General features: G+C 39.9%; 1 protein-coding gene across 7 annotated transcripts in view; it reads right to left on the bottom strand.

The window, feature by feature from the left end:
• Positions 1–19,992, bottom strand: part of MYB (MYB proto-oncogene, transcription factor) — a 32,903-nt gene extending 12,911 nt beyond the window's left edge. The window contains exons 1-15 of one of the 7 annotated variants that reach the window (XM_045008529.1): positions 19,866–19,992; positions 15,282–15,399; positions 13,555–13,626; positions 12,766–12,858; positions 12,092–12,312; positions 10,028–10,262; positions 9,015–9,095; positions 8,519–8,623; positions 6,971–7,228; positions 5,557–5,919; positions 3,889–4,031; positions 3,349–3,463; positions 3,134–3,259; positions 1,659–1,769; positions 865–972 (exon numbers count right to left, since the gene is read on the bottom strand). In XM_045008529.1, coding sequence (XP_044864464.1) covers positions 865–972; positions 1,659–1,769; positions 3,134–3,259; positions 3,349–3,463; positions 3,889–4,031; positions 5,557–5,919; positions 6,971–7,228; positions 8,519–8,623; positions 9,015–9,095; positions 10,028–10,262; positions 12,092–12,312; positions 12,766–12,858; positions 13,555–13,626; positions 15,282–15,399; positions 19,866–19,888 — 2,172 coding nt within the window. In that variant the 5' untranslated portion in view covers positions 19,889–19,992. Of the gene's footprint in view, positions 1–864; positions 973–1,658; positions 1,770–3,133; positions 3,260–3,348; positions 3,464–3,888; positions 4,032–5,556; positions 5,920–6,970; positions 7,229–8,518; positions 8,624–9,014; positions 9,096–10,027; positions 10,263–12,091; positions 12,313–12,765; positions 12,859–13,554; positions 13,627–15,281; positions 15,564–19,865 lie in introns of those variants that run through there. The other 6 variants (XM_045008532.1, XM_045008528.1, XM_045008533.1 and 3 more) reach the window with 6 other exon arrangements.
• Between the last annotated feature and the right edge of the window lie 4,875 nt (positions 19,993–24,867).

Below are 24,867 nucleotides of genomic sequence, written 5' to 3'. Positions count from 1 at the left end.
ATTAAAGTAAAGGTGATTCATAAATGCTGAATCATGCTATTACTGGCTAGAGCGGGACGGGAGGAGTATTAGTGGTATACTGTAGAACACATGCCTGAGAACTAGGAACTATGGGGTTCTAATCCCCACTCTAATAATGACGCACGCTCTGGCACTGGGCAAATCACTTAAATATCTCTGCCTCGGTTTTCCCCATCTGTAAAAGGGGAACAATGTTATTTAGCCATCTACCTTAAAAATGAACACTGTGAAGGAAGATTAATTAGTCAGTATCTGTAAAGTGCTTTATTCTTGTTTTATTCAATTTCCTCACTGTTTACTGTTGTTTTCTAGGGCCTGATTCAAAGAACACAGAGATCAGTGGGAAGACTTCCCATGACCTAATTGGATCAGGCCCTATGTTGTTTCTTTTGAATGTAAAAAGGCTAAAAATTTATTTGTTAAAATTTGGCAAAACATACATATGTAAACACTTACTGTATCTAGCCTTATTCGAATTACAGTAAAACATACAAACATTTGATACAGTCAAGAGAGACCGATACAAAAAGCTGGACAAAAGACTTGTGGAGTTAAGAGGTTTTCAAGTGGTAGAGTTAAACATGCGTCTCTGGTATCATCTTATTTTCAGCTAAGAAAGGAATAGCTTGACTGTGCCAATCTGCTACATTATATTGTATGGAGTACCACTGAATGGACAACCAGATAAAGTGAGGCACAGATAAAGTGAGGCCTTCAGTTTGCTAAACCTTGGTCAATTAATCTTAACATATCACCTCTCTGCACCTGAAAACTTGTTAAATCATTCTGTAAGAGATGTCTAGTATACATATAAAGAGAGATTTATATCTGAACATCAATTACCTGCAACGGACTAGCCAATGGCCTGTTTCTAGGTACGGCAAATGTTTTGTGAATGCTTTCATCCTGTTCTGACACTGGCATCTTTAAAACGGAACTAGTAAGAAGATTCTAAACAAAAAAGGAAAAGGGAATATTTAGAGGAATTTTCATAACACTCAATTTAGAAAGACCACGAACAACATTTAAGTGTTTTAAAAACAGACCCACCCCAATTGCATGTTGGATAATAGTATGCCTTGTTGCATAGGGAGCTTGGGCCCTCTCATCCCTGAAGTCTGGTTACAGACCAGCATTATAAAGTGTAGAGAAAGGCCCTGATCCAATAAAGCACTTAAGCATTATTTTAAGCACGTGAACAATCCTAATGAACTGAATAGAACTACTCAGAAGTTTAAAGCTAAGCACGTGCTTTGCCAGAATGGGATCCAAGTGGAAATTCTTTTCTATTACCAGTTCTAACTCTGTGATTTAGTCACTTTTATATAGAGGTAGAGGTAGCTCTCTTCTAAGTGGATGCCTTTTACAAAGACAGTCGGGAATGCCACACCTATATCTGAATGCCTGCAACTCTCACTGCCTTCAGTGGGAGTCACAAAGGTCTAATTAAGACCAGAATTGCCCCTTGTCTTTCACATATGTGTAGAATACACAAACACGCAGATGGCACTACATACATAATAAACCAATACTTTTCCTGTTAGGAAGTTCAAAAATGAATTGTTCTGTCTCTTGCCGTTAAGAATATTGGATTAAAAATGAAGAAAGAGTTCTATAGATTGGACACTTGTACATACGGGCACATCTTCCATAGTAGATGCATGTGTGAAGAGCTGAGTGTTCAGGTTTTCCCCTTCCCAGTGATTTGAGCAAAAGAAGTTTCCAGCTTTACCTGTTGGAGACTCCACCTGGAAGCAGAAAAGGTACAATGTGTTAAAAGGCAATGTCTAGCTTATCATGAGAATATTTATCCTTTAAGTTACTCAGCAACTGGACTGGTCTGCAGGGTCCAGGTATCCAAAGACACAGTTTAGCCCTTTGTAGCAATTTTGTTCTTTACATCCCAAACGTCTTAAATATTCAATTAAAAAATAACAGATCTTTGAATATGTGCATTCAGATATTCACTAGTTCCACTTTCAGTTATTTATACAAGTTGCAATTCTTTTTTAAAAGTAGTGACAGAACATGTATTTTGGGACTTCATATAAATGATAAATTAATGTAATGAGATGTTTGCAAACCACCGGACTTCTAAGTCACTCTGTGTAGTTTGGCCTCCATTAGGTTATTTTATATATTTCACCAATATTAGAAAAATTAGTCCAAATTTCTGGATAAATTTACCTTTATAAGATGCAAATAATGCACATTATAATAGCCTGAACCAACTCCCACTGGAATCAACAGAAAGACTTCCAATGAAGTCAATGGAAGATGACTTGGGTACTCATAGCTAAGACTGCCTGTATGTCATTGAGGTCACAGAAGTCACGGATTCCGTGACTGTGATTTCCGTGACTTCTGCAGTGGCCAGTGCTGGCTCAGGGGTTGCCTGAGTCAAGCAGCCCCTGGGCCAGCAGCAGCAGTTTGTGTGTGGGAGAGGCCTCAGGGCTGGGGCAGGAGGTTGGTGCGTGGGGGGGGGAGGGGGAGCACTTACCTTGAAGGGGTCCTGGCTCCCACGAGCATGTCTCCACAGCTAGACGGAAGGGCCAGGGAGGCTCTGCCCGACCACCCCCACAGCTCCAATTGGCTGCAATTCCCAGCCAATGGAAGCTGAGCCTGTGGAGTTGGCGCTTGTGGCGGGAGCCCCCCGGCTGACCCTCCCCCTAGGAGCTGCAAGGACATGGAGCTGGGTAAGGAGCCTGTAAGCCCCACCAACCCTGAACCCCTCCCCGCGAACCAGCAGGGGTCCCAGGCCACCCCTTTCCCAGCCCCCACAGCGCCCCCGGACCGTGCGGCCGCCCCAGCCCAAGTTTTAGTTCGGGTTATATAGTAAAAGTCATGGACAGGTCACAGGCCGTGAATTTTTGTTTACTGCCCATGACTTGTCCATTACTTTTACAAAAAATACCCAGGACTAAAATGTAGTCTTACTAATATTATTAGTAGTAATTATTTAGCTCATATATTTTATTATTTAGCTCAGGCACTAAGATCTTGAAATTCACCTGGAAAAAAAGACACACATGATTGATTGAAAATAACTTTGATAGAACCGTTTGCTGTGAAACTGATTTAGGTTGCCCCATGTAAAAGTTTTATGCCTTACCTCTTGTTTGATTTTCTTCACCAAAGGGATTCCACTTTCATGTAGCCCAGACACAATTCCAGATTCATCAGATTCTTGTTTGATAACATCGTGCAGGTCTTCTACAAGATGAGTTGGCGTTTGAGGCTGAAAGGCAAAAAAAATGTATAGTTTATGTCTCAGGCAACCCCTTCACACTAATATCAAAGTGACTTTTATCACCATTTCTTTCTTACCAGCATCTTCAAGGGCCCATATTTGATTTCTTGAGCTGCAAGTGCATTTTTGAATGGAGTAGGTGTTCTTGGAGAACTCTCCAATATTGACCTCTTGATGGCTGGAGTTTTGAAACTTTTAAAATGAGCGAGAGAAAAAATTTGTTACAGAGAATGTGTTTGAGCATCTTTGTTCTGACTCTATAATTCAATGGAAAAGTGACCTATAGTTAAAGACTGATGGATTTTATTAAATATTATCCTGTGATAATGCCATGAGTTCACACTATGCTATTTTACTTTTACGGAGGCAGCACATGTTTTAATTTAATGTAAAACAATAATCTAATAAATTGACTGTATATACATGATTGTTACCCATTCAGAAACTCTATAATGAAAAATACAAGTATTTTTCTAAACTAAAGAAAATCCAAATAAAACACATCAACAAACAGGACTGTAACAAACAATCCAGCATTTTGTGCTGGCTGAGTCCTAAACTGGAAAAATAAACCCCAGTGAGTGTGAAAATACAACGTTAAAATAAAAAGGTCTTACATATTGTTTTCCTTCTGAGGTTTAAAAGTTTGGTCTCTGTGAAGTGGTGTTGTAACAGACACTTTATGACCACAGAGTGGAGTGGAAGTTAAAGTAGGATTGTCCAGGTCCAGATTTTCATGGTTGGCTGAGGTGTTTAAGAACTGCAATTATGGAAAGAAAAAATAGTATGAACACGTAGATGATGATTTTGCCTTTAAAAGTTAGTTTTGCTGAGCAAAAATGAAAAAAAATCATCTTTCTAGATAATCAAAAGATTATTTTTATTGACCCACATATATTTGTATGTGTGGTTATTAGTGTCTGATTAGAGGATAAGGGTGTTAACTCATGAGCAGTTGGTTGAGAGAATCATGAAGCAAAAATTAGCATTTCTAGTGCTGGAAGTATGAACAAAAATTACTTTCTGTTCCAATAAGAAGCATTTACCATACTCACAGAGCTAAATCTTAAGAACTCTATTCAGTTTTTAATCAAATAAACTGCAAATGACTTCAATCACCATTTGCCTAAGTAAGGCCTCAGTAAAAATAGATAAGGACTTCAGGAGCTGGCTCATAAGTATGGTGGTTTAATTCCATTAAGCTTTATGTAAAGATATTAGGCACGTTTTTAAATTAGTAAATAAAGTGTTTATTATAGGACACTGAACTCGTTATCTCTCTGAAAATAGAGTACTCCATTTGCACAGCACAAAATGAAAATTATAGCAAGCTACGAATGCACTGAATGTTCTGAAATGCAAGTATTGGACTGATTGAAAAGGAGACAGTTGTATTATTTAGGTAAAAATTCTGCACTGGGAGCATGTCGCCTTAACCACATTTCCATCTCTAATGTTTATGATTCTATGGCATCATTTCTCTGTTAGTTAGAGTTTTGCCAAAATGTATATTACCCAGTATGCCTACTTGTGACAAATTAAAAAGATGCACATACAAAAATATAGTACGTCTCAAAATATGCACTTAGATCGGTCAATAATATACATTTAAACATACCTAAATGCAAATGTAGCAGATCTTTAGATAAATAAAATGCATTTTATAAACTCCAATAAATTATTTTTCTCTTTTTAAGAACCATCATAAAAGAAAACCAAGAAATCCACAAAGAAAAAAACCATGCTGACATAGTGGTACAGCTGTGACACAAAGCAACAAATGACAGGAAATTCTAAATGTGACCTTCATACACAAATTTTCTCCTCATCCCTGTCCCACCCCACCCTAAGAATCATTTGAATTTTCTGGCTGTTGTCAGTTTGTCTCACAATCTGCATGTTATTTAAATAAACAGAGTTTGGGTTTTTCTGGGTCAGTGAATCACACTGTGAAAATGGACAGAGATGGGAAAGTGTTACAATGAATAGAAATGTTAAACTCTGGTAGTTGGAGGAATTAAAAGCAAAAGAAAGCAAACAACCATCTTCCCCTTCAAAACCACCAAGAATTAAAGAGACAATAAAAAAAAGAGAATCAACAGTTAGCTTGCTGATAATCTAAACTCAGTGGTGAAGACTAACAGCAGTAAGAAGATTCAAACATGGAGTGAAATCAACAAGTGCAACAGTAATTAGTCATTTGTTCCAAAGGATTAGTTTCTAAACTGTTAACACTCTGGTGACTTTTGAGAATTAGTAACATCTGTGCGGAAGACTTGATCTACCTGCGAGGGAGAGAAGGGTAGGCTTTTGACAGGGGAGCGCTTAGGAGTTGAACTGCTGACGTCAGCAAATATGAAGGAGCTACTGTGGCCTCTGGCTAAGTGGCTGGAATGCCCTCTCTTTTTGCGAAGAATGACCAACGGAGCTGTGTTGCATTTTGAGGCAGATAAGGACTTTGGTGAGTCAAGAGAACCCTGACTCAACATTATTTTGCTCAAGTTTGTGCTAGGGTGTCCTTCAGGTCTACACGCATTGGCCTCTCTTTGCTGAAGCTGTAAGACTTTGCCTGAGGGAGTTTTGCTAGGCGAAGTGTCTGCTTCTTCAAAGAATTCAAAACTGCTGAGATCACCCCATGATGAAGGATCCTGAAACAACGTGGGAGGCACGGAACTATAAGACAGTGTATAGTGCCACCTCATGAAAATACAGCATTACGATATGCCAGTAACAACAACAACAGAAAAGCCCTTCCCAATTTAATTCACTTTGACCCTAGTTTTTTTGAGTAATATTATGAACACTTACTCATGTTTTTAATATATACACTGAGTATATTAACTGAATATTATTCCATTGGTGCTGGAAACCAAATTCCTGAAAGTAGCAATGAGTCAAGTGATGTCCGACCACTATTAGCTACATCAGTGTAGAGATAATACCTTCGTATTATGGAAAAGTATGTTAATCAGTCTCCAAATTAAGCTCATCCTCTCTCTAACCAGCATGCTTGCAACTACATGCTGAATGAGTGTAGCAAAGTTTGAAATGTGCACCCTACTTGTTATAAATTAAGATGACACCTAACAACTCATTTCAATGTAATAGCTCTATTTCAACTGACATACCCAGAAATCACAGTGAACAAAGGCCAATGTTAAATGCAGTAAGCCACTCAGTATTAAATTAAGGTTTCCAGTTCTTTAAATATGCCATGCAATCTAGTTAAGCTTTGAAAAGAGGCAGCTATTGATGCTATGTCCCGCAGCAAGGAAGAATTCCAGAAAAGCATATAGAAGCGTGCACAAATCATACATACGCCTACAGACTCCTGACACTTTTGTCATAATTGAGTATCACTTATACCATTAAGCTGGTTTTGTTATCTCTAATTTGATTTCATTTTAAGAGAGAGTGTATTATTAAGAGTCCATTTAAACTACTGAATTTTGTAGTTTGCCAAAAATTACTCCTCCCACACACACAAGGAGGAAAAAAATAAAAGAAATCCACATATTATATAAGATTAAATCACTCTTTGGGACTTGATACAAACAACCATGTGTTACTTTAAAAATAAGTTTCAAATCTTGCATTTATGTTGTTCAGAAAATAGAAATAAATATAGGGAGCTCCCAGCTCCACTCCCCTTACACCCAGAACGCACGCAAATTCACCTGAACTGATAGTTCTACTTACGGAATCTATTAACTGAAGTGTTTCTGCAAATTCTAAGAGATTCTTAACATTATCCAGGATGTTGCTCTGATGAACGATCATGCACCTTGCAGGGGATGCGCTTTCTTCAGGTAAGCAACCATGATCCACTGGTGGAGATGGAGTACAATGGTGATGCTCCGCCAAACAGGAAACAGGTGCACTGTCGCCATTAGTTCTGGTATTGTCAGCAATTGTGGTGCTGTGCCAGCCTGGGTAGCTTGATGTGTGGTTCTGTGTCTAAGGGAAGAAGAAAAAAAAAAGGAGGGAAAAAAGGCAGAAGGAACTTAGCAATGAAATTGCACAAGGTGTCAGATGCTGCTGGAGGAAAGATAAAAGTAGTTGCATCATCTTAAAAACTTACGCCTATGAAACAATTGTCAAGATGTTTCCTTTCATCAATGCAAGACCTTGTAATGGTACATTTTATTTATCTTGAAAGTACCTCATTATTTAGATCCAGTATTAGGTATCATGGGCATATATACTGTATATCCAATAAATTCATACTACTATGTTACTCCAAAAGTCCCATAAAGAATCTACAAATCTTTGGCTGTGTGAAGCAAGAATTGGCAAGAATTCCCTGCTTAACACTCAGCTCGATAAGAGGCTAAAGGATTTAAGAGTTAGAGTTGCTTTTGTTTGCATATCTCATCTTCTTCTATCCCTGTCTAACACTACAGCTTACACCAATGCAATGAAGAGGCTGTCAAATCAACGTGGTTAGGAAAGCAGAAGAGCAAATTAACAGAAGTTTCTTTCCAGTGTGATCATGCAACAGAAGAAATTGCAAAACATTAACTAAAGTTAAAAGTGGCCAAACTAACACATCATGCACACAATCGTTTTATTATTAACCAGAAAAAATTACTCATAAAAGTATCTGCTGGCTATCACTTATGTTCTAGGATGATTTTGGTTTATTTGCTTTAACTATATTATTACATAGAATAAGCTACTTATCTATTTTACCACCTATGCATGACAAAATGTGAGAATTCAGTAATAGCCAGCATGGGTTGCATACATGCAGCTAAAGGTTCTAACATTATTCACAGAAAAGTAAAACAAATTATCAAACATGCACCAAGTCTGAAGTTTACGAAGTATGTAATACACAGCTGAAGTAAGGAATGCAATAGAGAGGAAAAATCTAATGAACAGGCACTACATTTTCATTACATGAACCATTGCACACTTTCAGAAACACACATCCCCAGTAATATCAGATCAGGTGGGATTTACTCTGTTAACTTTAATGTTATCACCCTTGTGGTAAAATGCAGAGCCCAAACTTGCTCCCGCTGACTTTGCAAACGTAAAAATACCTGCAAATTGTTTAGTACTGTAACATACATAAATTTATAAAGCAAATGCATATTAAATATGTGCTATGTTTCATTCTTTTAAAATGGAAATATAGAGCCTTGATTAGTGTCACAGCCAGAGGGGGAGTAAAAAGGTAAAAAGACAAGCACTGGGGTAAAGCTGCTATCCCTCCATCCAAGCACACAGTGACAGTCTTACTGGTAATGCCTGCTGCCCTTTCAGTTCATTCTCAGTCGACATTAGTAGCAACTCTAATTCCTTTATTCGTTTTTCTTTCTCAGGGTCTTCATCATTATAGTGTCTCTGCAATTAAGAGTTAAGGGAAAAGAAAAGATAAAGGTCTGGATGTTGCAACTAAAATGCTTATGGCTTGCCGTCCTGTGGTATCACAGCCAAATTAGCCTCAGAGGTAAAACAAATGTCAATTGTGTTCTCCACTGTAAAAATCCCTCCTGAATTTCAATACAAACATAGAAAAAGTGAAAGACATTACACTAAATGTCAGCTAATGTGTTTCAAATTTACCTCGAAAGAACTGATTATTAGCTATGTCAGAACTCCCTCCCCTTCCCCATTTTCTCTCTCCATCACTCAGAATGTTAAAAATGTTTTTTCCAAGGTAAAAATTTGCATTTTAACTTCCATATCAAATGCTTAACAAATTGACTCGTGAAATGATCTTTAAACTATCTACCTGAATAGCTGCAGCGGCTGGCTGAGGGACATTGACAATATTTACATGCAGTGCTACTGGATATGGGATTTGACCAGGGACCTACGCCAAAACACAAAAGACACTCAAAGTTATTAATTCCATTATGCAAGCTGCAGTGTGTGTTTGGGTTAAACTCAAGCACTACTCCTGCATCTTACACTGAACATTTAAAATCCATAAAACCTCTCTCTTCTAACTTGCAAGAAAACTGAGCAGCTTTTAATGAGTAAATACGACACTAAGCATCAGAGGAGGAAAGACATTCAAATAAGAAGCACCCACCAGTTCTGAGAATGGATGAATAATTCAAAGAAAGTTATGCTTGTTAAATGTTTCTAAACTGAAGTGCAAATGGGAAGCAGATACATTTTATTACAATCTAAAACCCCACTGCAATCCATACACAATTGTGTTTAAAGGTAGCAATAATTTTCTTATTAGTTATTAGCATGAAAGGATTTGGATTAAAAAACAGTAATAATTAACTACTCAAACAGAACAAATATTGAGAGAGTCACATAAAAATGGACTGCAGAATCAGGCCCAAGTATAGTTGAATTTCAACAAGTGCAATACTCACCACCAAAAGAAATGCTATTTCATATGCATTATAGTTGGTTAGTTTGTTTTAAAAATTAAGATGTTAGAATGCTGTAGCACAAAGGTATGAAAGCAGATTTACCTATTTCAGGGTTATGCATGCCCATTACTGTAGTATATGATATTTCAGTTCTGAAAAGAACTTGCTTAACTTTATGCATGTGTAGTCCCATTGAAGTCAATGGAACATAAGCATGTTCTGAAGGTTAAGCACATGCTTAAATGACTTGTGGAATCAGGGCCTGAGTGTCTAAGATCGGCATTCCTTATTTGTCCTCATTCTTCCAGTCCATCTGCTAAAGCGATAACAAAAGCATAATTCTTCATCCATTTCAAAGCAGAGAGCTTAATCACAGATCTACATATTCAACAAAAAGTTTTCAGCAGCTTACATTTTGTGGCTCAGAGATGTGGTAATAGGAGTAGTCATTGTTAACTGGGGGTTGGGTGGCTGCTGGAAGCTGTGCAGAAGGTGGAGTGTGAGCAAATCCCATTAAGTGACTGCTTTTCTGAAAACTTCCAGCTAATGATGACTGGTTGGCTTTGGAAGACTCCTGAAGATAACCTTCCTGTTCAACCTTTCGACGCATTGTAGAATTCCAGTGGTTCTTGATAGCATTATCAGTTCTACAGAGGAATACATGCATATAAAGACTTTTTCAAATAGAACTTTCAATTCAAATTCAGTGTAGTTGTAGCCATGTCAGTCCCAAGACAAGAGAGACAAGGTGGGTGAGGTAATATCTTTTATTGGATCAGCGTCTTTGGTGAGAGAGACAAGCTTTCGCGCCACACAGAATTCTGGACCTGAAGAAGAACTCTGTGTGGCTTGGAAGCTTGTCTCTCTCCCCAAAGACGTTGATCCAATAAAATATATTACCTTACCCACCTTGTCTCTATAATTCAAATTAAAGTTAGTTGACTGGAAAATGTAGTTAGCATAGAGCATTTCTAAGAGTCCTCAATAAATCTGTTATAATTCAATGCTGCCTGTAACACAGAAAGGTGTTCTACCCTCCTCCTACTAACCCATACTTCTTAAGCACAGATTTTTAACAATTCCAAATACAGATCAGCTCTTTCTCAGGTCATTGCACTTTGAAATCAACTACCAGTGGGAATTTTCACCATAAGAATGTATGGGATAAGATGCACGGATCTCTACTATGAATAGGATTTATGGATCCAGTTCTGATGTTTCTCTTCAATTATATCTCACTGTAAGAAATTAATCACTTGAGGTCTACCTCATCTCCACTAGGTGAAGCAACTGGCATGTGGCGCAAAACCCAACTTCCAGGTTGCTTCATGCACCATTATTTTTTTGAAGCATTAACATTCCAATGGAATTTTGCTGCATTCTATTACTGTACAGAGAAAGTGCAGGAACCAGCAGTGAAACAGTTAACCTACAAGCGAATTTCATAACTGGGCAACTGAGCGGTTATTAGGGAAAGTTTTTTTAATTTCAGAAAACAAACTGTTTCAAGTATTCAATTGTGTGATTAGACAAAAGCTATGAGAACTGTATTATTAAAATCAGGTCTTGGTGTAACTCAAATATAACTCCTTTATCTGAAAGCCTTTACTTCACTGTCACCCAGTGTTATTAACTGTGGGTGTCTGTGGTACAAGGAAGGCTGCAATGAGATTGTAATGCTCTCCAAATGACAAGCCTATCTGTGGTTCTTCTCTCCAGCCAAAAAAGGCCATCACACGTGTGTCTTGGAGATGTTTTACCAACTACTGGAGTCTAGAGGGACAACAATATTGCTTGTTTATTTTGTATATTTGACAGTACTTTGTGTTTGGGCACTTTCACTGTTACCCCTGCAAAGTCAGTAAGACCCCAACCCTGCACACTTACAGATGAGTAGTCCCATTGAAGCCAATAGAACAACTCATATGAATAAAGTTACTCATTCTACATAAGGGTTTTCAGGATTGCAGTTTTAGTTAGTCAGTTTCCCTTAGTTTGTATTTGGATCATTCACATAAAACACTTTAAAATATGGGGAAAATATTAATGTAAAGCCATCAAAACTGTCTGGGACCCTGGGGCAGGTATAGATTGTGAAACAACTTTTAATTCATTGTTAAAAATACTGATTGGATTTCAGTTGACTGTGTCCCTTTAGCTGAATGTGAACTTAGTTTTACTTGTAGAGTCTGATCTTGCACCATTAAGTCAACAGAAGTTTTGACAAATACTCCAACACAAACAAGACTAGACCCACACTTAGGAAAGCCCTGATGATTTGCTATGGTTACTATTTCTTCATCCAGTGGCAAATACTTTAAAAAATATTTCTCCATATACCTGGTCCTATTTAGATCAATGGCACTAGGATTTGGCTCAAAGCATTTTGGTTTATAACATGAAATTCTTTCAGTGTACAGACTGCTCAGACTCAAAACCTTCTTTTCCCTATTTAAGGGCTACTATATGTCATTACCGTCCAGGCAGCAACTTTGCAATTTCTGCCCATCTGTTTCCCAGCCTCTTGTGTGCCTGGTAAATAATTCTATCTTCTTCTTCAGTCCAGGAGGTTTTCTTTACTTCTGGATTCAAATGGTTGTGCCACCTCTCCCTGCATTGTTTTCCAATCCTCCCCTTCAAGTGCTTGGCAATAACAGACCAGCGCTTTGGGCCATATTTTTGCACAAGTTCTATCACCTTCAAAGAAACACACAAGAACCGCCCATGTTTTAGTGTTACATAATGAATTAGTGCAATCATTCTGTGATGCTGCAATATTTTCAATGAAATTTCTCAAAATCGCTGTAGTAGAGCAGAGGTGTAGGCACTGCTTCGTATTTTCTATTTATATATTTACCCAAAAGGAAAAGGCTTTGGTAATATCAAAGGCATTTCTAGCGTACATTTAGATTTGCAGCGTTAAAGTATTAACTGCTCTACACAAATCAAGTACTTTGAAACTGTACCAGGAAGCATTATATAAATGCTAAGTATTGATATTATTGGGACCGGTCTTCAAATCCTTCCTCAGGCAGTACTCCCACTGAAGTCATTGAAGTCTACATGAGTTTTATCTCAGTTATGACTGCGGTATTGGGCCTATCTTTAAGTATTATTTAAAATATGAGGCTGAAGGAAAAAGTTGATTACCCGCTGATCTTCTTCTTTAGTCCATGGACCTTTGATAAGTTCAGGATTTAGAACTTTCTGCCACCGATGCTGGCACTGCACATCTGTCCGATTCTAATTGCACATAAAACATACAAATTAATCACTTCTCAAATATGAAAGAATTGCAATATTTCTTTCTAGGTGCACTTGCTCCCCAAACAGACCCTCTATGTATCTCATACAATTAATACAATGAAGCTATATGGGAATGACTGAGACAAGACTGAAATGAGGGTCCTCAGCAATCAATGGCTGGTAAGTACTCTGCACATTAAATTAGAAAAGCATCTTTTCCATAATTGTCACTGTATCATGGTAACTAAACAAACTTATCCTTTAACATCTATTAAAGATAGTTTTAAAGAATACGTGTTATGTTATCTGTAGAATTTGAACAACAGTAAGAGATCACAAAAGGGATCTCATATTTTATAAGCAGCATTTACTATTGATCAAAGCTAAGACATTTTTGTTTCACTCACAGATCAACCATCTGTTCTATAACAAATCCCCCAAAAAGTCTTTTTACATTTTCCCTCAGCCATCTGAGATGAGTAGTGAGAGAAATAAAATTGAGCATAAAAGTTAAGAAATGCAGCTATAATACAGTAAGATGCCTTGTTGAATATCTTAAGTTCCCATTTGTGCGGGGCTTCATATCACATGAAAATGTAGTTAAGAAATAAAATCTGCCCCGTCCCTTACTTGAAAATGGGTGATAAAGAGCTATCATCTCTACAAACGAAAACAGAAACAATGCCCACTTACAGGAAGGAAATTGGCAATAACTTTCCAGTCTTCTGTACCATTCTGTTCCACAAGTTTCTTTAGTTTTTCATCCTAGTTTTTCATAAAGACAACATCATCAATGCTCCAATCACTTAGTGCTGCAACTAAAATATATCCGTCAAGCTAACGTAAAAAAAGAAAATACTCCACGTTGCTAAATTTTTATGGATCCACTTCTTTCAGGGATCCAGTACTGACATAAAAGGGAAGTGTCTGGCCTGATTATGCTTTTTTTCTTGCCAAATACACCTCCTCATTCAGCAGATATTTTTTCTTTGGTTATGGGCAGGAACTTAAATATATTTTCTGGGCTTCTGGACTATGCAAATTATGCTGATCTGTATTTTACCAGCTAAGGCAATTTAAATTATTATTTTTGGGGTGGTATTTTCAAGGAAGTCTAAAGGAGTTAGGTGTCCAATGTCCACTGAAATTCAATAGGATACAGGTGCCATACCGCCTTAGGCTGTTTTCAAAAAGCTTTAAAGATTTTAAGGGCAATGTTAATCACAATACTGCATAAGAATTATTTTTGGGGTGGTATTTTCAAGGAAGTCTAAAGGAGTTAGGTGTCCAATGTCCACTGAAATTCAATAGGATACAGGTGCCATACCGCCTTAGGCTGTTTTCAAAAAGCTTTAAAGATTTTAAGGGCAATGTTAATCACAATACTGCATAAGATTCTATACTGAATGCATAACGCAAGTAATCCATCATATTTACTGCTTGTGTAAATGGGCAAAACTCCTAAATGGGTGAAACTCCATTTACTTCAAAGGAGTTTTGAATATTTTCATCATCAGAGAATTTGGACCAATATCCTAAAAGGAAAGTCCAGTAATGTAGGCCCTAAAGACCAAAACCAGCCAATTCAAAACATCAAGAAGGACAAAGGTACTGTAATGGCAATTCAAGCTTTTAAAAAACCGTACATGAAGTGGTCTGCTAATGTTTACATATCAGTATGAATCACTGGTGTTGAACAAGCCCAAATATCATTCAAATAACTGAATTAACACATTTCACACAAAAATTAAACCATTGTAAATGACCATGGATTATCCACCCCTGTAAATGAACTTTTTATTACTATAATTTGCACAGAAAATAGACACAGGAGCACTAAAAGCTACCAAAGCATACTCTCTTATATTCAGTCTTTGAAAAGGGGAAAACATCTTTAATGTCAGTTTGTGGTACAGAATAGACGTTTCTTCCAGATTTTAGTTACTGCCCCATGGAATCACAACTACATTATTAAAACACAAACTTCAGATGATCCACTTATTTGTAATAAGAGTGCAGAAGTTTGTACCACAGTTGTTTGCTGCTGTTAAGATACCGAATAGACGTCATTTCTCACATAGCAACCATTTTCAAACAAAAGAGCCAGCAGTAACAATCAAACATTGCTACAGGTAACTTTAAAAGTGTTGTATCCTGACAGCTTAATACAGTAGTTTGAACACCTGTCCTGTATAACAGTCTTGCTGGAGTCAAGGATCAGTATTTAAACAGTTTGTTTTTTAAAAAACAACAACCCTCAAAGTTACATCTAATTATGTATATAGCCAAATTCTGCCCTCATACATATGAATGAGATTCACGCTGAACTTGATATCTAATGAAATCTGCATCTGACAGAAGACTCTGACCCATTTTCTCTCTCTTTTTAACCCAAATGTAGTAAGTGAGCCTTTATTTACCTCTTCACGGGTCCACCTGGTTTTTCCTAAATGACGTTTTCCAGCCTTAGGAAGCAGACCATCGTAGTCATGATCATACATCTCAACATCTTCATCGTCATCATCACTACTATATATACTACAAAAAGAAACAGGAGGTGACTTAGAGTGGAACATGAAGACTTACGTTACTGAATTACAAAATATATGAAAAACAACAATCTTTACAAAGGTTATACAGATAAAAGTTTGAAAACTTGCACAACAAGATTTTGTTCTGCATTCTGTTCTACTATTCTGAACTGGTTCTGCTGTTTTTGGTATCCACAGATACAAGCAAAGGGCTGGCAACCTTCTTATTACTGTACATGTTTAGACCTGCTCAGACTCTTAGATCAGTGGCAACTTACACACTTGGCAGCCTTTCAACCAATGAAAGTTTCAAATTAAAATACAATGTTTAGGACAATAAAAAGAACAAGAGGCTATGTCCTCTACACAAGTGCATATGCAAAATCTTTAACTCGTGCTACATATTTTGAAGATTGCTTAATGTTTTCATATATTTGATGAAGTAGCTGGTTACATAATTCCCAAATGGTATTTTATGTACAAATATAAAAATTGTAAAATTATTCAATAATATACTTAGTCATCATTTTGGGATTAGAAGACCAAAAATATTGAAGGGCACAGGTTTTTCAAAACTAATTAAAATAAAGGCCATCAAGTGATCACACTATTTTGTAAATAAACTCTTATCAAATATGTCACAGTTCATGATCGAGTATAGACAAAGCTGAAGACAAGTACAATATAAGATCTCCATAGTAACCACATGAATGATCAAGTCTCCTTATACTGAGTATTTTGCTAACTTTACTACCTCTATCCCATTTCTAAATACTTCATACTGTTTTTGAAATACTCTAGTCCTCACCTAATTCATGACTAAGGGATTTCCCCAGAGGCTATCTATGGGTAAAAAGGAATCTATTACTGTTTTCACAAACAGCACTCACCCTATCCCGCTAGCTAAAATTGAAGTGTTTTGCAACAGGAGTTGTCTTTCTGTTGGGTCAAGTATTATTTCCAACTTTAAGATATAAACATCACTTTTGAAACTTCAACAAAGAGATGACATCTACAGTACTACAAAAAAAACAATGTAGTATTTGACTAATGATCATGATATATGGAAAAATCTTTAGATAAAATTTAAAAAACCTTTTTTTGATAAACAGCCATATTAATAAATCCACACTAACAACACTTCAATTAAGGATGTATCAGACACTATTCCTCCTGTTAAACTTGTTTTTCAGAGTTTTTTTTGTGGGGGGGCACAGGGGGCTTTAAGCTGAAGTTCAATGTACAGGTTGCTAGCCATGATGCAAGTACCACCAAAATTCAAGCAATCAAAAAGCTTAAAAGAAAGTATATTAGGTTAAAATAACATCAAGTCTTCAGCCCTGTCTTCTGGCACATGTTGTATATCAAGGAAAATCACTATTTAAGAGGTTTTTCAGCATCTGCAGTGATGCATGTGGCCTATTTGAGAACAAGTCCCAAATGGCTAACAAACTGACAAAACAAGTCTGCTAATTCCTTTCTTAATTTACTACCACTGTGCCTAGGTAAGGTGGCACATGTGACTAGATCGGGGTTCTCAAACTGGGGGTCATGACCTCTCAGGGGCTTGCGAGGTTATTACATGGGGAGTAGCCTGAGCTGTCTGCCTCCATCCCCATCCCCACTTCACCTCCAGCATTTATAATAGAGTTAAATATTTTTAAAAGTGTTTTTAATTTAGAAGGGGGGCTCACATTCAGAGGCTTGCAGTGTGAAATGGGTCACCAGTACAAAAGTTTGAGAACCACTGGACTAGATAGTTCACTCACAAAGACATGTGGAATATTTAGGAATAGCTAGTGACTTCAACTCAACCCAATCCTTCAACTCAAAAGAGTAGTTATTCACAGTAGTAGTCTCACTGACTACAATAGGCCTACTTATGTGAATAAAGGTTGCAGCGTCCTATGTCTTTGCTTTTATTTTTTTAAAAGTTAGATTTTCTTTTCTAAATGACACATGGAGACAATTGTGTGACTGCTTTTAATGTTAAAAGAAGTTTTGTAGCTAAATACCCATGTATCATTTTGAAAATTGGTGTCACTGATATTGAAAGTACCAAGTATAGCCAGCAGGGTGACATCTCCAGTGCTGCCAAATGTTCCAGGTACATCAATGGACATGGCACATGTGAAACTGGAGTAGAAGATTACTGATGAAAAGGTTAACATTTTATTGTAATGTTTATAATCTAAATTCTTCCCTTACCTAGGAAGGACCTTATTGTGACATACAGAATGAGTAACTCCCACTCTGTCTCCTCTGGCAGGAAAATTCGGCGGGGGGGGGGGGTGTTATAGGATGATCTGCACCATATTTAACAAATCTGGTTTCTAACATATACCTGAAACATTTTTTTTAAATATCTGCCTGATCACAATCTGGCCCCAACAACAAATGCGCTTGCTAATTACCAGTGGAGTGGACTAAGTGAAAGGGTTAATGATGCCCCACAAGCTAGTTTTCAGTGCTGTTTAAATACTCTACATTTTTGTCAAGGAAACCAAATTGTGCAATGATAAAAAAGGGGGTGGGGGTGGAGAGGAAATGACTTGCTACTGTGATTGAAGAAACTGGGCACAAACAACCGAGGGGAATCCACTTTCGTTGTTTTGACTAATCCACCTTGCCGATATCTCCTTTCAGAGCACTTCACGGAGCAGTAATCTAGAGTTTCCCTTCTCGCACCAGCGCATCCCCTTCGCAACCAGAGGGAAAGTATCTGGCGTTCCGCGAGCACGAACCACCACCACCACTCGGGCTAGGAAGGACCATGCTGAAACCTGCTAAGCAGCTCCACTTTCCTCCCGGCTCTCCCGCTCATTCAGTTCCTGTAAAGAGCAACTGACCCTTTCGTTTTGCAGGCCTGGCTTCCTCCACCACTCCTGACACGCTCATTCCGCCACTCTGCAAAGTCAAAATAAAATACAGACTACCCACTGGGCTCTCACCCCCCACCTCTACCACCTCCCTTTTAGCCTCAAGAGGGAGGCGCAAGCGAGGCGGAGACACATGCACGGTGACTGTGTCTCATGCACGGTGACTGTGTCTCTCTCTCTCTCTGGAAGGACAGGATGAGTAATTCATAGCCCGTCCGTCCTAGTAACACACTCGCTCTCTCATACTCAAGTAACAGCCTAGTTTGCACCGAACCCCCACCCCGAGCCTCCTTCTGGATTTCATACTCTGGGCAATTTAAACCTTTTTTTAAAGCCAGCGATCGGTCACAAGAGGGAAAAACTGCGGGGGAGGGGATTTGCTTTTCTGTCGCAAGCCCTGTGTGTGTGTGTGCGGGGTGCTGGACAGAAAGGAGAAAGAGACTCTCCACGTGTCCGACCGCCAGTCCAGAGATAATTAGAAAACAATCCTCCTGCACTGTGTGTGTCTGTAACAGCAGCAACCACAAGGCGCTCAGACCTCTCCCTTCCAGTTCGCAGCACGCCGCCCGCCAGAGGGAAGGGAGCAGCAGGGATCAGTCACCCCCAGTACTCCCCCCCCCCCGCCACCACAACACAGCTCGGGGTCTGCTGTCCCCCTGCCCTTGTCCCGTGCAACAGCCCATTCCCCAAGAGGAGGAAAACAGCAACGGGAGTAGCCCACATGACAGCTGCTGCCAAACGCCCCTCTCTCCTTCTTCTCTCCCCACCCCACCCCCCTCCTGCCAAAGTCTAAGAGTTGCTCTCATCGCGCTGCTGAAAAGCTTGCTCGGGCTCCGACATGTGCGGAGCGGCGTGTGCATTACAAAAAAAAAAAAGCCTTGCAGGGCATAATTATAAACCGAGAGATGAGCGGGGTAGAGCTGGAGTCATTAAAAGAAAGTCTCTGCAACTGCAAACAAAACAAAACAAAAAAAAAGGTTTGCTCCCTCCCCAGCGCCTCCTTTTCACGCCGCCTGTCTGCCACCCACCTGACATCCCACCTCCACAAAGAATGAATGAAACGGGAATGAACTACCTGCAGCCACTAAACAAGTCCGACATTTTTGGGCTTACATCTGCCATCTGCTTAGCTCCTCCAGCCCAAACAGACCGCAGAGCAGCTCGGCACAGATCGCTGAAGGCAACAAGTCCAAGTGGGAATCCTGTTCCCCCACCCCGCTTTTCCCCCCTTCTAATTTGTAGCCACGCGCGCCATGCATGGTCCTAGGAAATTTCTGTCTGGGCAACTTGCAAAATGCACCGCAAATTGCAATCTTCCCAACATCGTGAGTCTTTTTTTGGCAGGGGGGGAAAGTGGGGGTGGTAGAGTAGGCAGTGGGGGGGATTCCTAATATGCTATTCATTTCGTCTTGCAGGTTCTGTTTAGGTTTCCCTCTCCCCTTCCCTGTGCACAGTCTGACAGGAGTGGGGGGGATCTGGCAAACCACTCCTGCAAAAACTAACAAAAAAATAATAATAACCCAAATAAACCTCTCTATCCATAGGCTATTAAACATACACACACACAAATGCTTTCATGCTGCAAAGAGTTTACCTGTGCCTGGGTCTCCTGGCCATCCTGGGACTAGCCACTGGGGGAGGAAGGGGGGACCTGTGCTGGCTGAAGTGCTTTGCTTTCTGTGCTGCTTAAAAGTGCTCCACCGCCGCACAGTGAAGTTTTCAGGAGCAGCAGGAGGAGGAGGAGGAAACAGGTTGAGATTAAAGAGTAAACTCTGTAAACAGAGATGCCATCAAACAAAGGGCTTTTTGGACACTCCCCCTCCCGCCAAATCTGGCGCCCCTACGAGTGCGCAAGCGCTCTCCGAGCACGCCTCTCAGCGCCGCTGGGGTTTACTGCTGTGCCTGCGGGTCCCCGGCTGGCTGAGGAGCCGCTTCCAGCCGTGCCGCCTCTCCCTCTGCGTGGCTGGGAGCCCGCGCGACGGCGGCGGCCAGGAGCGGGGCACAGGGGAGAGAGGCGGCAGCAGGAGAGGCGCCTTTTGCTGCACAATCCCCGCTCAGCAGCATCAAGTCCCCATGACTCCCCCCCCCACACACACACAAGTCGTCCCTGGGCAGCAGAGCTAAGAGGGGCCGCTCTCTGCCCCCGCTGCCCCGCGCCAGCTCTCCGGGGGGTTGATGCGAAAGTACTGTGTAGTAATTAAACAACCCCCACACTAGAGGAGGGAGGACTTGAGCTGGGTGCATTTCAGAGCAAGGCTCCCAGCCCCCATGCTGTGACATGTCCCCCAGCCGAATGGCCACAGCCTGAGAGGAGCCCCCACTCGGGGGTGCGTCCCTGGCACGCGGGTGCGAGGGACAGGGGGTCCAGCTGTGGGTGGGGTGCGGGGGTCCTGCTTCTGCAAGCCTGTGCGGGGTGTGGTGGGTCTGAATCTCCCGGGGGTCTGAATGTGCCTGCGTGGCGGTGGAGTAGGATTGGCTGGATAGAGCTGTGTGTGTGTGTATCATTGTGTGTGTGTGTGTGTCTGGGAGGGAGTCATACGTGTGATTCTGTGTGGTGTGAGGCTGACTCTGTGTTGCTCTGAGCTCTGTGTGTGTGTGTGAGTAGTTCATTCAGTGGAAGGGGGAAATGTCCCCAGCTCAAAGTGCACCTGTTTCTTGTTTGCTTGTTTAGTTTTAGTTTGCTCTGGTTCAGCAGGGTTTACACTGAAAAACCAAAACGAAGGGAGTGAAGCCCAGCAGTTTGTAAGGGACGAATCATTGTTTGTTTGGGTTTGTGTTGCTGCTGGTGTAGGAGGCTGATTTTTGCTGGAGTTTGTCATGCAGTCCTGCTGGGGATTTTTACTCTCCTTCCTCCTGCTGCTGCCGGGACCTGGACTGTGCCTGTTGCTGCAGCTTGCCTTCCCCCTTTTAGCAGAGATAGTGGGTGTCCGATGAGCTCCAGAAAACTTTTTTTTTGATACATAAATGAGTCACAATTTGAAAATGGTGAAACATGCAAAGTTCCCAGGCTACTCTGCAAGTTACAGCTCAGACACCTGTGGTGTTCCTCAGTTTATGGACCCTGCCACCAAAGGCTTAGTTTATGAATGAACGTTTCTTGCCTTCATTCCGTCTGGGGGACGGTGGAGCCATAAGCACCCTGAGCACTTTCAGTTTTATGGACTCTAAAGTGTCAGGCTATTTTTAAAGAACAAGACCACAAAAGATCCACATTCTAAGATGTGCACTTTAAAATTACCCAGGCAAATCACCAGAAGGATACTCAGACTGAAAGCGCACCCAAAAGAATGACAATTTATGAGTTCTCAGTGGCGTTGTTCCTGTCTGAATCTAACTGTGTACTCTCCAAAACCTTCCAAACTTGCTGAGCCAGTGGCCTGAGCTCACTTCACTCCAAGTCCTTTAGGGCTTTTTAGAAGTGGAAGACTTCTTTCAAGATAGTCGTAATTAAAATGCAAAGTGTAAAGCATATAACACAATTCGTAATAAACAGCCACATACTGTAGCCCTTGCAGTTATGTAGACTTTTTAATTGGAGCAGTTAACGCACTAGTGACTGCAACATTATATGTTTACATACATGCCTATTCTGTATATATTTCATAATATAATTTGTTAAGTCTTAATATCTGTGTGTGAATTGTCTGTCGGGGGCACTCCCTAGATTGTTAGGAGTCAGAAGTCACGATGTGTCATCGGAAACATGAACTTCAATAAATTAGCAGTAAGCTGTTCTTACTGCAGCTTTGCTACTGACTCACTATGTGACCTTGGGCAAAACCCTTTGCCATTCTGTGCTTCTGTTTGGCCATCTGCATAATGGATATAATTTCCTAATTCCCAAGGTTGTTAGGTTTAACATATCATTTTTTGTAACATACCCTGAAATTCTCAGATAGAAAGGAAATAATAAGAATAATGAATGCTGACATACTAAAAAGCCAAGGACCCATTCTAGCATCCCTTGAAGCCACCACCCATTGACTTCAAGAGAAGTTGTACTGGCAATTCAGGGAAGGCAAGAACTACTCATGGCCTCAGAGTTTCTTCTGGTAAAGAAATCCTTTTGGAGTCAGGGAAGTAGCACTGCAGAGGACAAAGCTTATTATACTGTAGTATCTTAATGCAGTTCTTAAGGGACTGGTAAAAATTGGTTACTGAGCAGCGGTGCTGGTGGTTTATTAAAAATGTTCCATAGGATGTTGATGGCAATTAAGTTGGTATTCGTGAAGGGAAACTTCAAATTCAGTATTATACCCAGCCATGCTTGTTGTATGTTACAGAGAGAACATCTCTTATTTGTAGCAAAGTAACCCTTATTCTCATGCATAGTCAGAGTTTATCAGCTCAAGAATCAAAACTGTTGGCAATCCACAAGAATAGAACTTTTATTTGGAAAATGTATGCTGCAGTGCTGTCGATGGGGGTGGTACTTATTTTACCTCACCTGGTTTCTTAGGGTCTAATCCTGCATTCCTTGCACAAAGCTCTTTACATCAGTAGGACACATATGAATACGTACTGCTCAGTGTGAGTGTGGTTTTCACAAATGGGCTCTAAGGTAGGCCTTTAACCAAGACAAGCATAAGAATGAGACCTTGAATTTGATGGACCTACTTGTTTAAGTATTACTCACCATGACTAAATAGTACTCAGTGTGAGTAAAAATTGGTCATTTAGTGAAATATGTGCATATTGTCCATTATATATATGAAATACCTCCTAAATGTGCTGTTTCATGGTCCTTCCTTCCCTTAAGGAAGATGTTTTCCCTTTTTTGACTACTTTCAGATACATAAAGAGTGAATGTTAGCTAAGACAAACTCAACACATCCCCAGTGTATTCATATCTAAGTTTCCACAAATTAATTTATTGAATTTCTGTTATTGTCTGCTGAGTTAAGTAAATGAGTGGTTATATGTTCAAGCTTCTTTGGAGGTATTTACATTTATGAATACGCCATTTCTATTGTGAACGCGAACAAACACATTTTTCCTCCCAGAATTTAAAACAAAAAATCAATTTGTCTGTTTGTGTTCAACATCTACTTGGAGCGCATAATGACTGATGCCCTAGAAGATCACATATGCACAGTCAGCATTGGAGGGTGAACAATCTCAAATCTTCAGTTTGCTGATGACATTGATGGCCTGGTAGGTAGTGAAGATGAACTTGCCAACCTTGTGAAACGATTGGATGAAACATCCGCAAAATACGGCATGGAAATCAGTGCAGAGAAAACCAAGCTAATGACAAACAAACATGACGGGATCCGGTCACATATCACTGTAAGTGGACAAGAGCTGGAGACAGTGAAACAGTTCAAGTATTTGGGGGCAATCATCACTGATGAACGATCAAAGGCAGAAATTCTGGCGAGAACTGCGCAAGCAACAGTAGCAAAGCTAAAGACAATTTGGAGGAACAAGAACATCTCCCTGGAATCCAAACTAAAACTGCTGCATGCACTGATCATCTCAATTTTTCTGTATGCGTGCGAGACATTGACCCTTATGGCAGTACTTGAATGGAAAATAAAGGTGGTAGAGATGAGATACTTCTATAAAATTCTGGGCCTCTCCTACTTTGACTACCTCACTAATGAAGAGGTCCGCAACATCATCACCCAACGCGCTGGGTCATATAAAGACCTCCTGATGACCGCGAAGAAGTGCAAGCTGAAGTGGTACAGCCATGTAACAAAATCATCTGGCCTATCCAAGATCATCCTCCAAGGGGCAGTACAGGGGAAGAGAAGAAGAAGTAGACAGAAGAAGAGATGGATTGACAACATAAAAGAGTGGACAGGAATGGACTTCACGGAGACTCAACCACTGACACACAGTCATCGGGGTGGAGACAATTGGTTGGTTGCTCATCAGTGATGGTGCCCCAACAACCAATGCAGTTATGGGAGTGATGATGATGATTCAGGGAGAAAGCTTTTATTCTGTAACAAAATTAATTTAACGTTCAGTCTTCTCCCAAGATATAAGTGTGCAGCTCCCACTGATGTCAACAGGATTTGTGCACATCCCGGGGGAATGTCTTGCATCCTTAAAGTTTACAATATAATAATGATTAACTAAAAGAAAGTAGCCAGAACTTCTTTTCTTTTCATATTTGCACAACTTAAAACAAAAATGGGTCTCAGGAGGATTTTTGTATATCTTTGCTGAAGTCCTGTTTATATCTGAGATATTGAACTTTAAAACCATGTACTCTGGATGTGCAGTGACACATTTTTTCTTATTGTTAACCTCTTCCTGCCCAGACTTAATTAATTTATGATGTCTCCGCATCTCTTTACAGCAATTGCACCAGACGACAGAATAATTGTAAAAGGCATAACTACATGTTCCAGTGATCTTTTATTTACTTATGGAAACTATAATAAGTAACTCAATAAAAGTAATTATGTACATAGTAAATACAGGATAATACACAAAAATACTAAATCTTTACTCTCTACACTACCACCGACACACACTATCTTAAAGTATGTAAAAAACACACAGTTCAGAATGAAATCCATAATGTGGGCATTATGGGTTCACCATTGATATTTTCCTGTTGTGTGCTATGTTTAGCTCCT

Source organism: Mauremys mutica, chromosome 3 (genome assembly GCF_020497125.1).
Source record: "Mauremys mutica isolate MM-2020 ecotype Southern chromosome 3, ASM2049712v1, whole genome shotgun sequence".
In the NCBI taxonomy this organism is placed as follows: domain Eukaryota; kingdom Metazoa; phylum Chordata; order Testudines; family Geoemydidae; genus Mauremys; species Mauremys mutica.
This window is presented reverse-complemented; position numbering and strand designations above follow the sequence as displayed.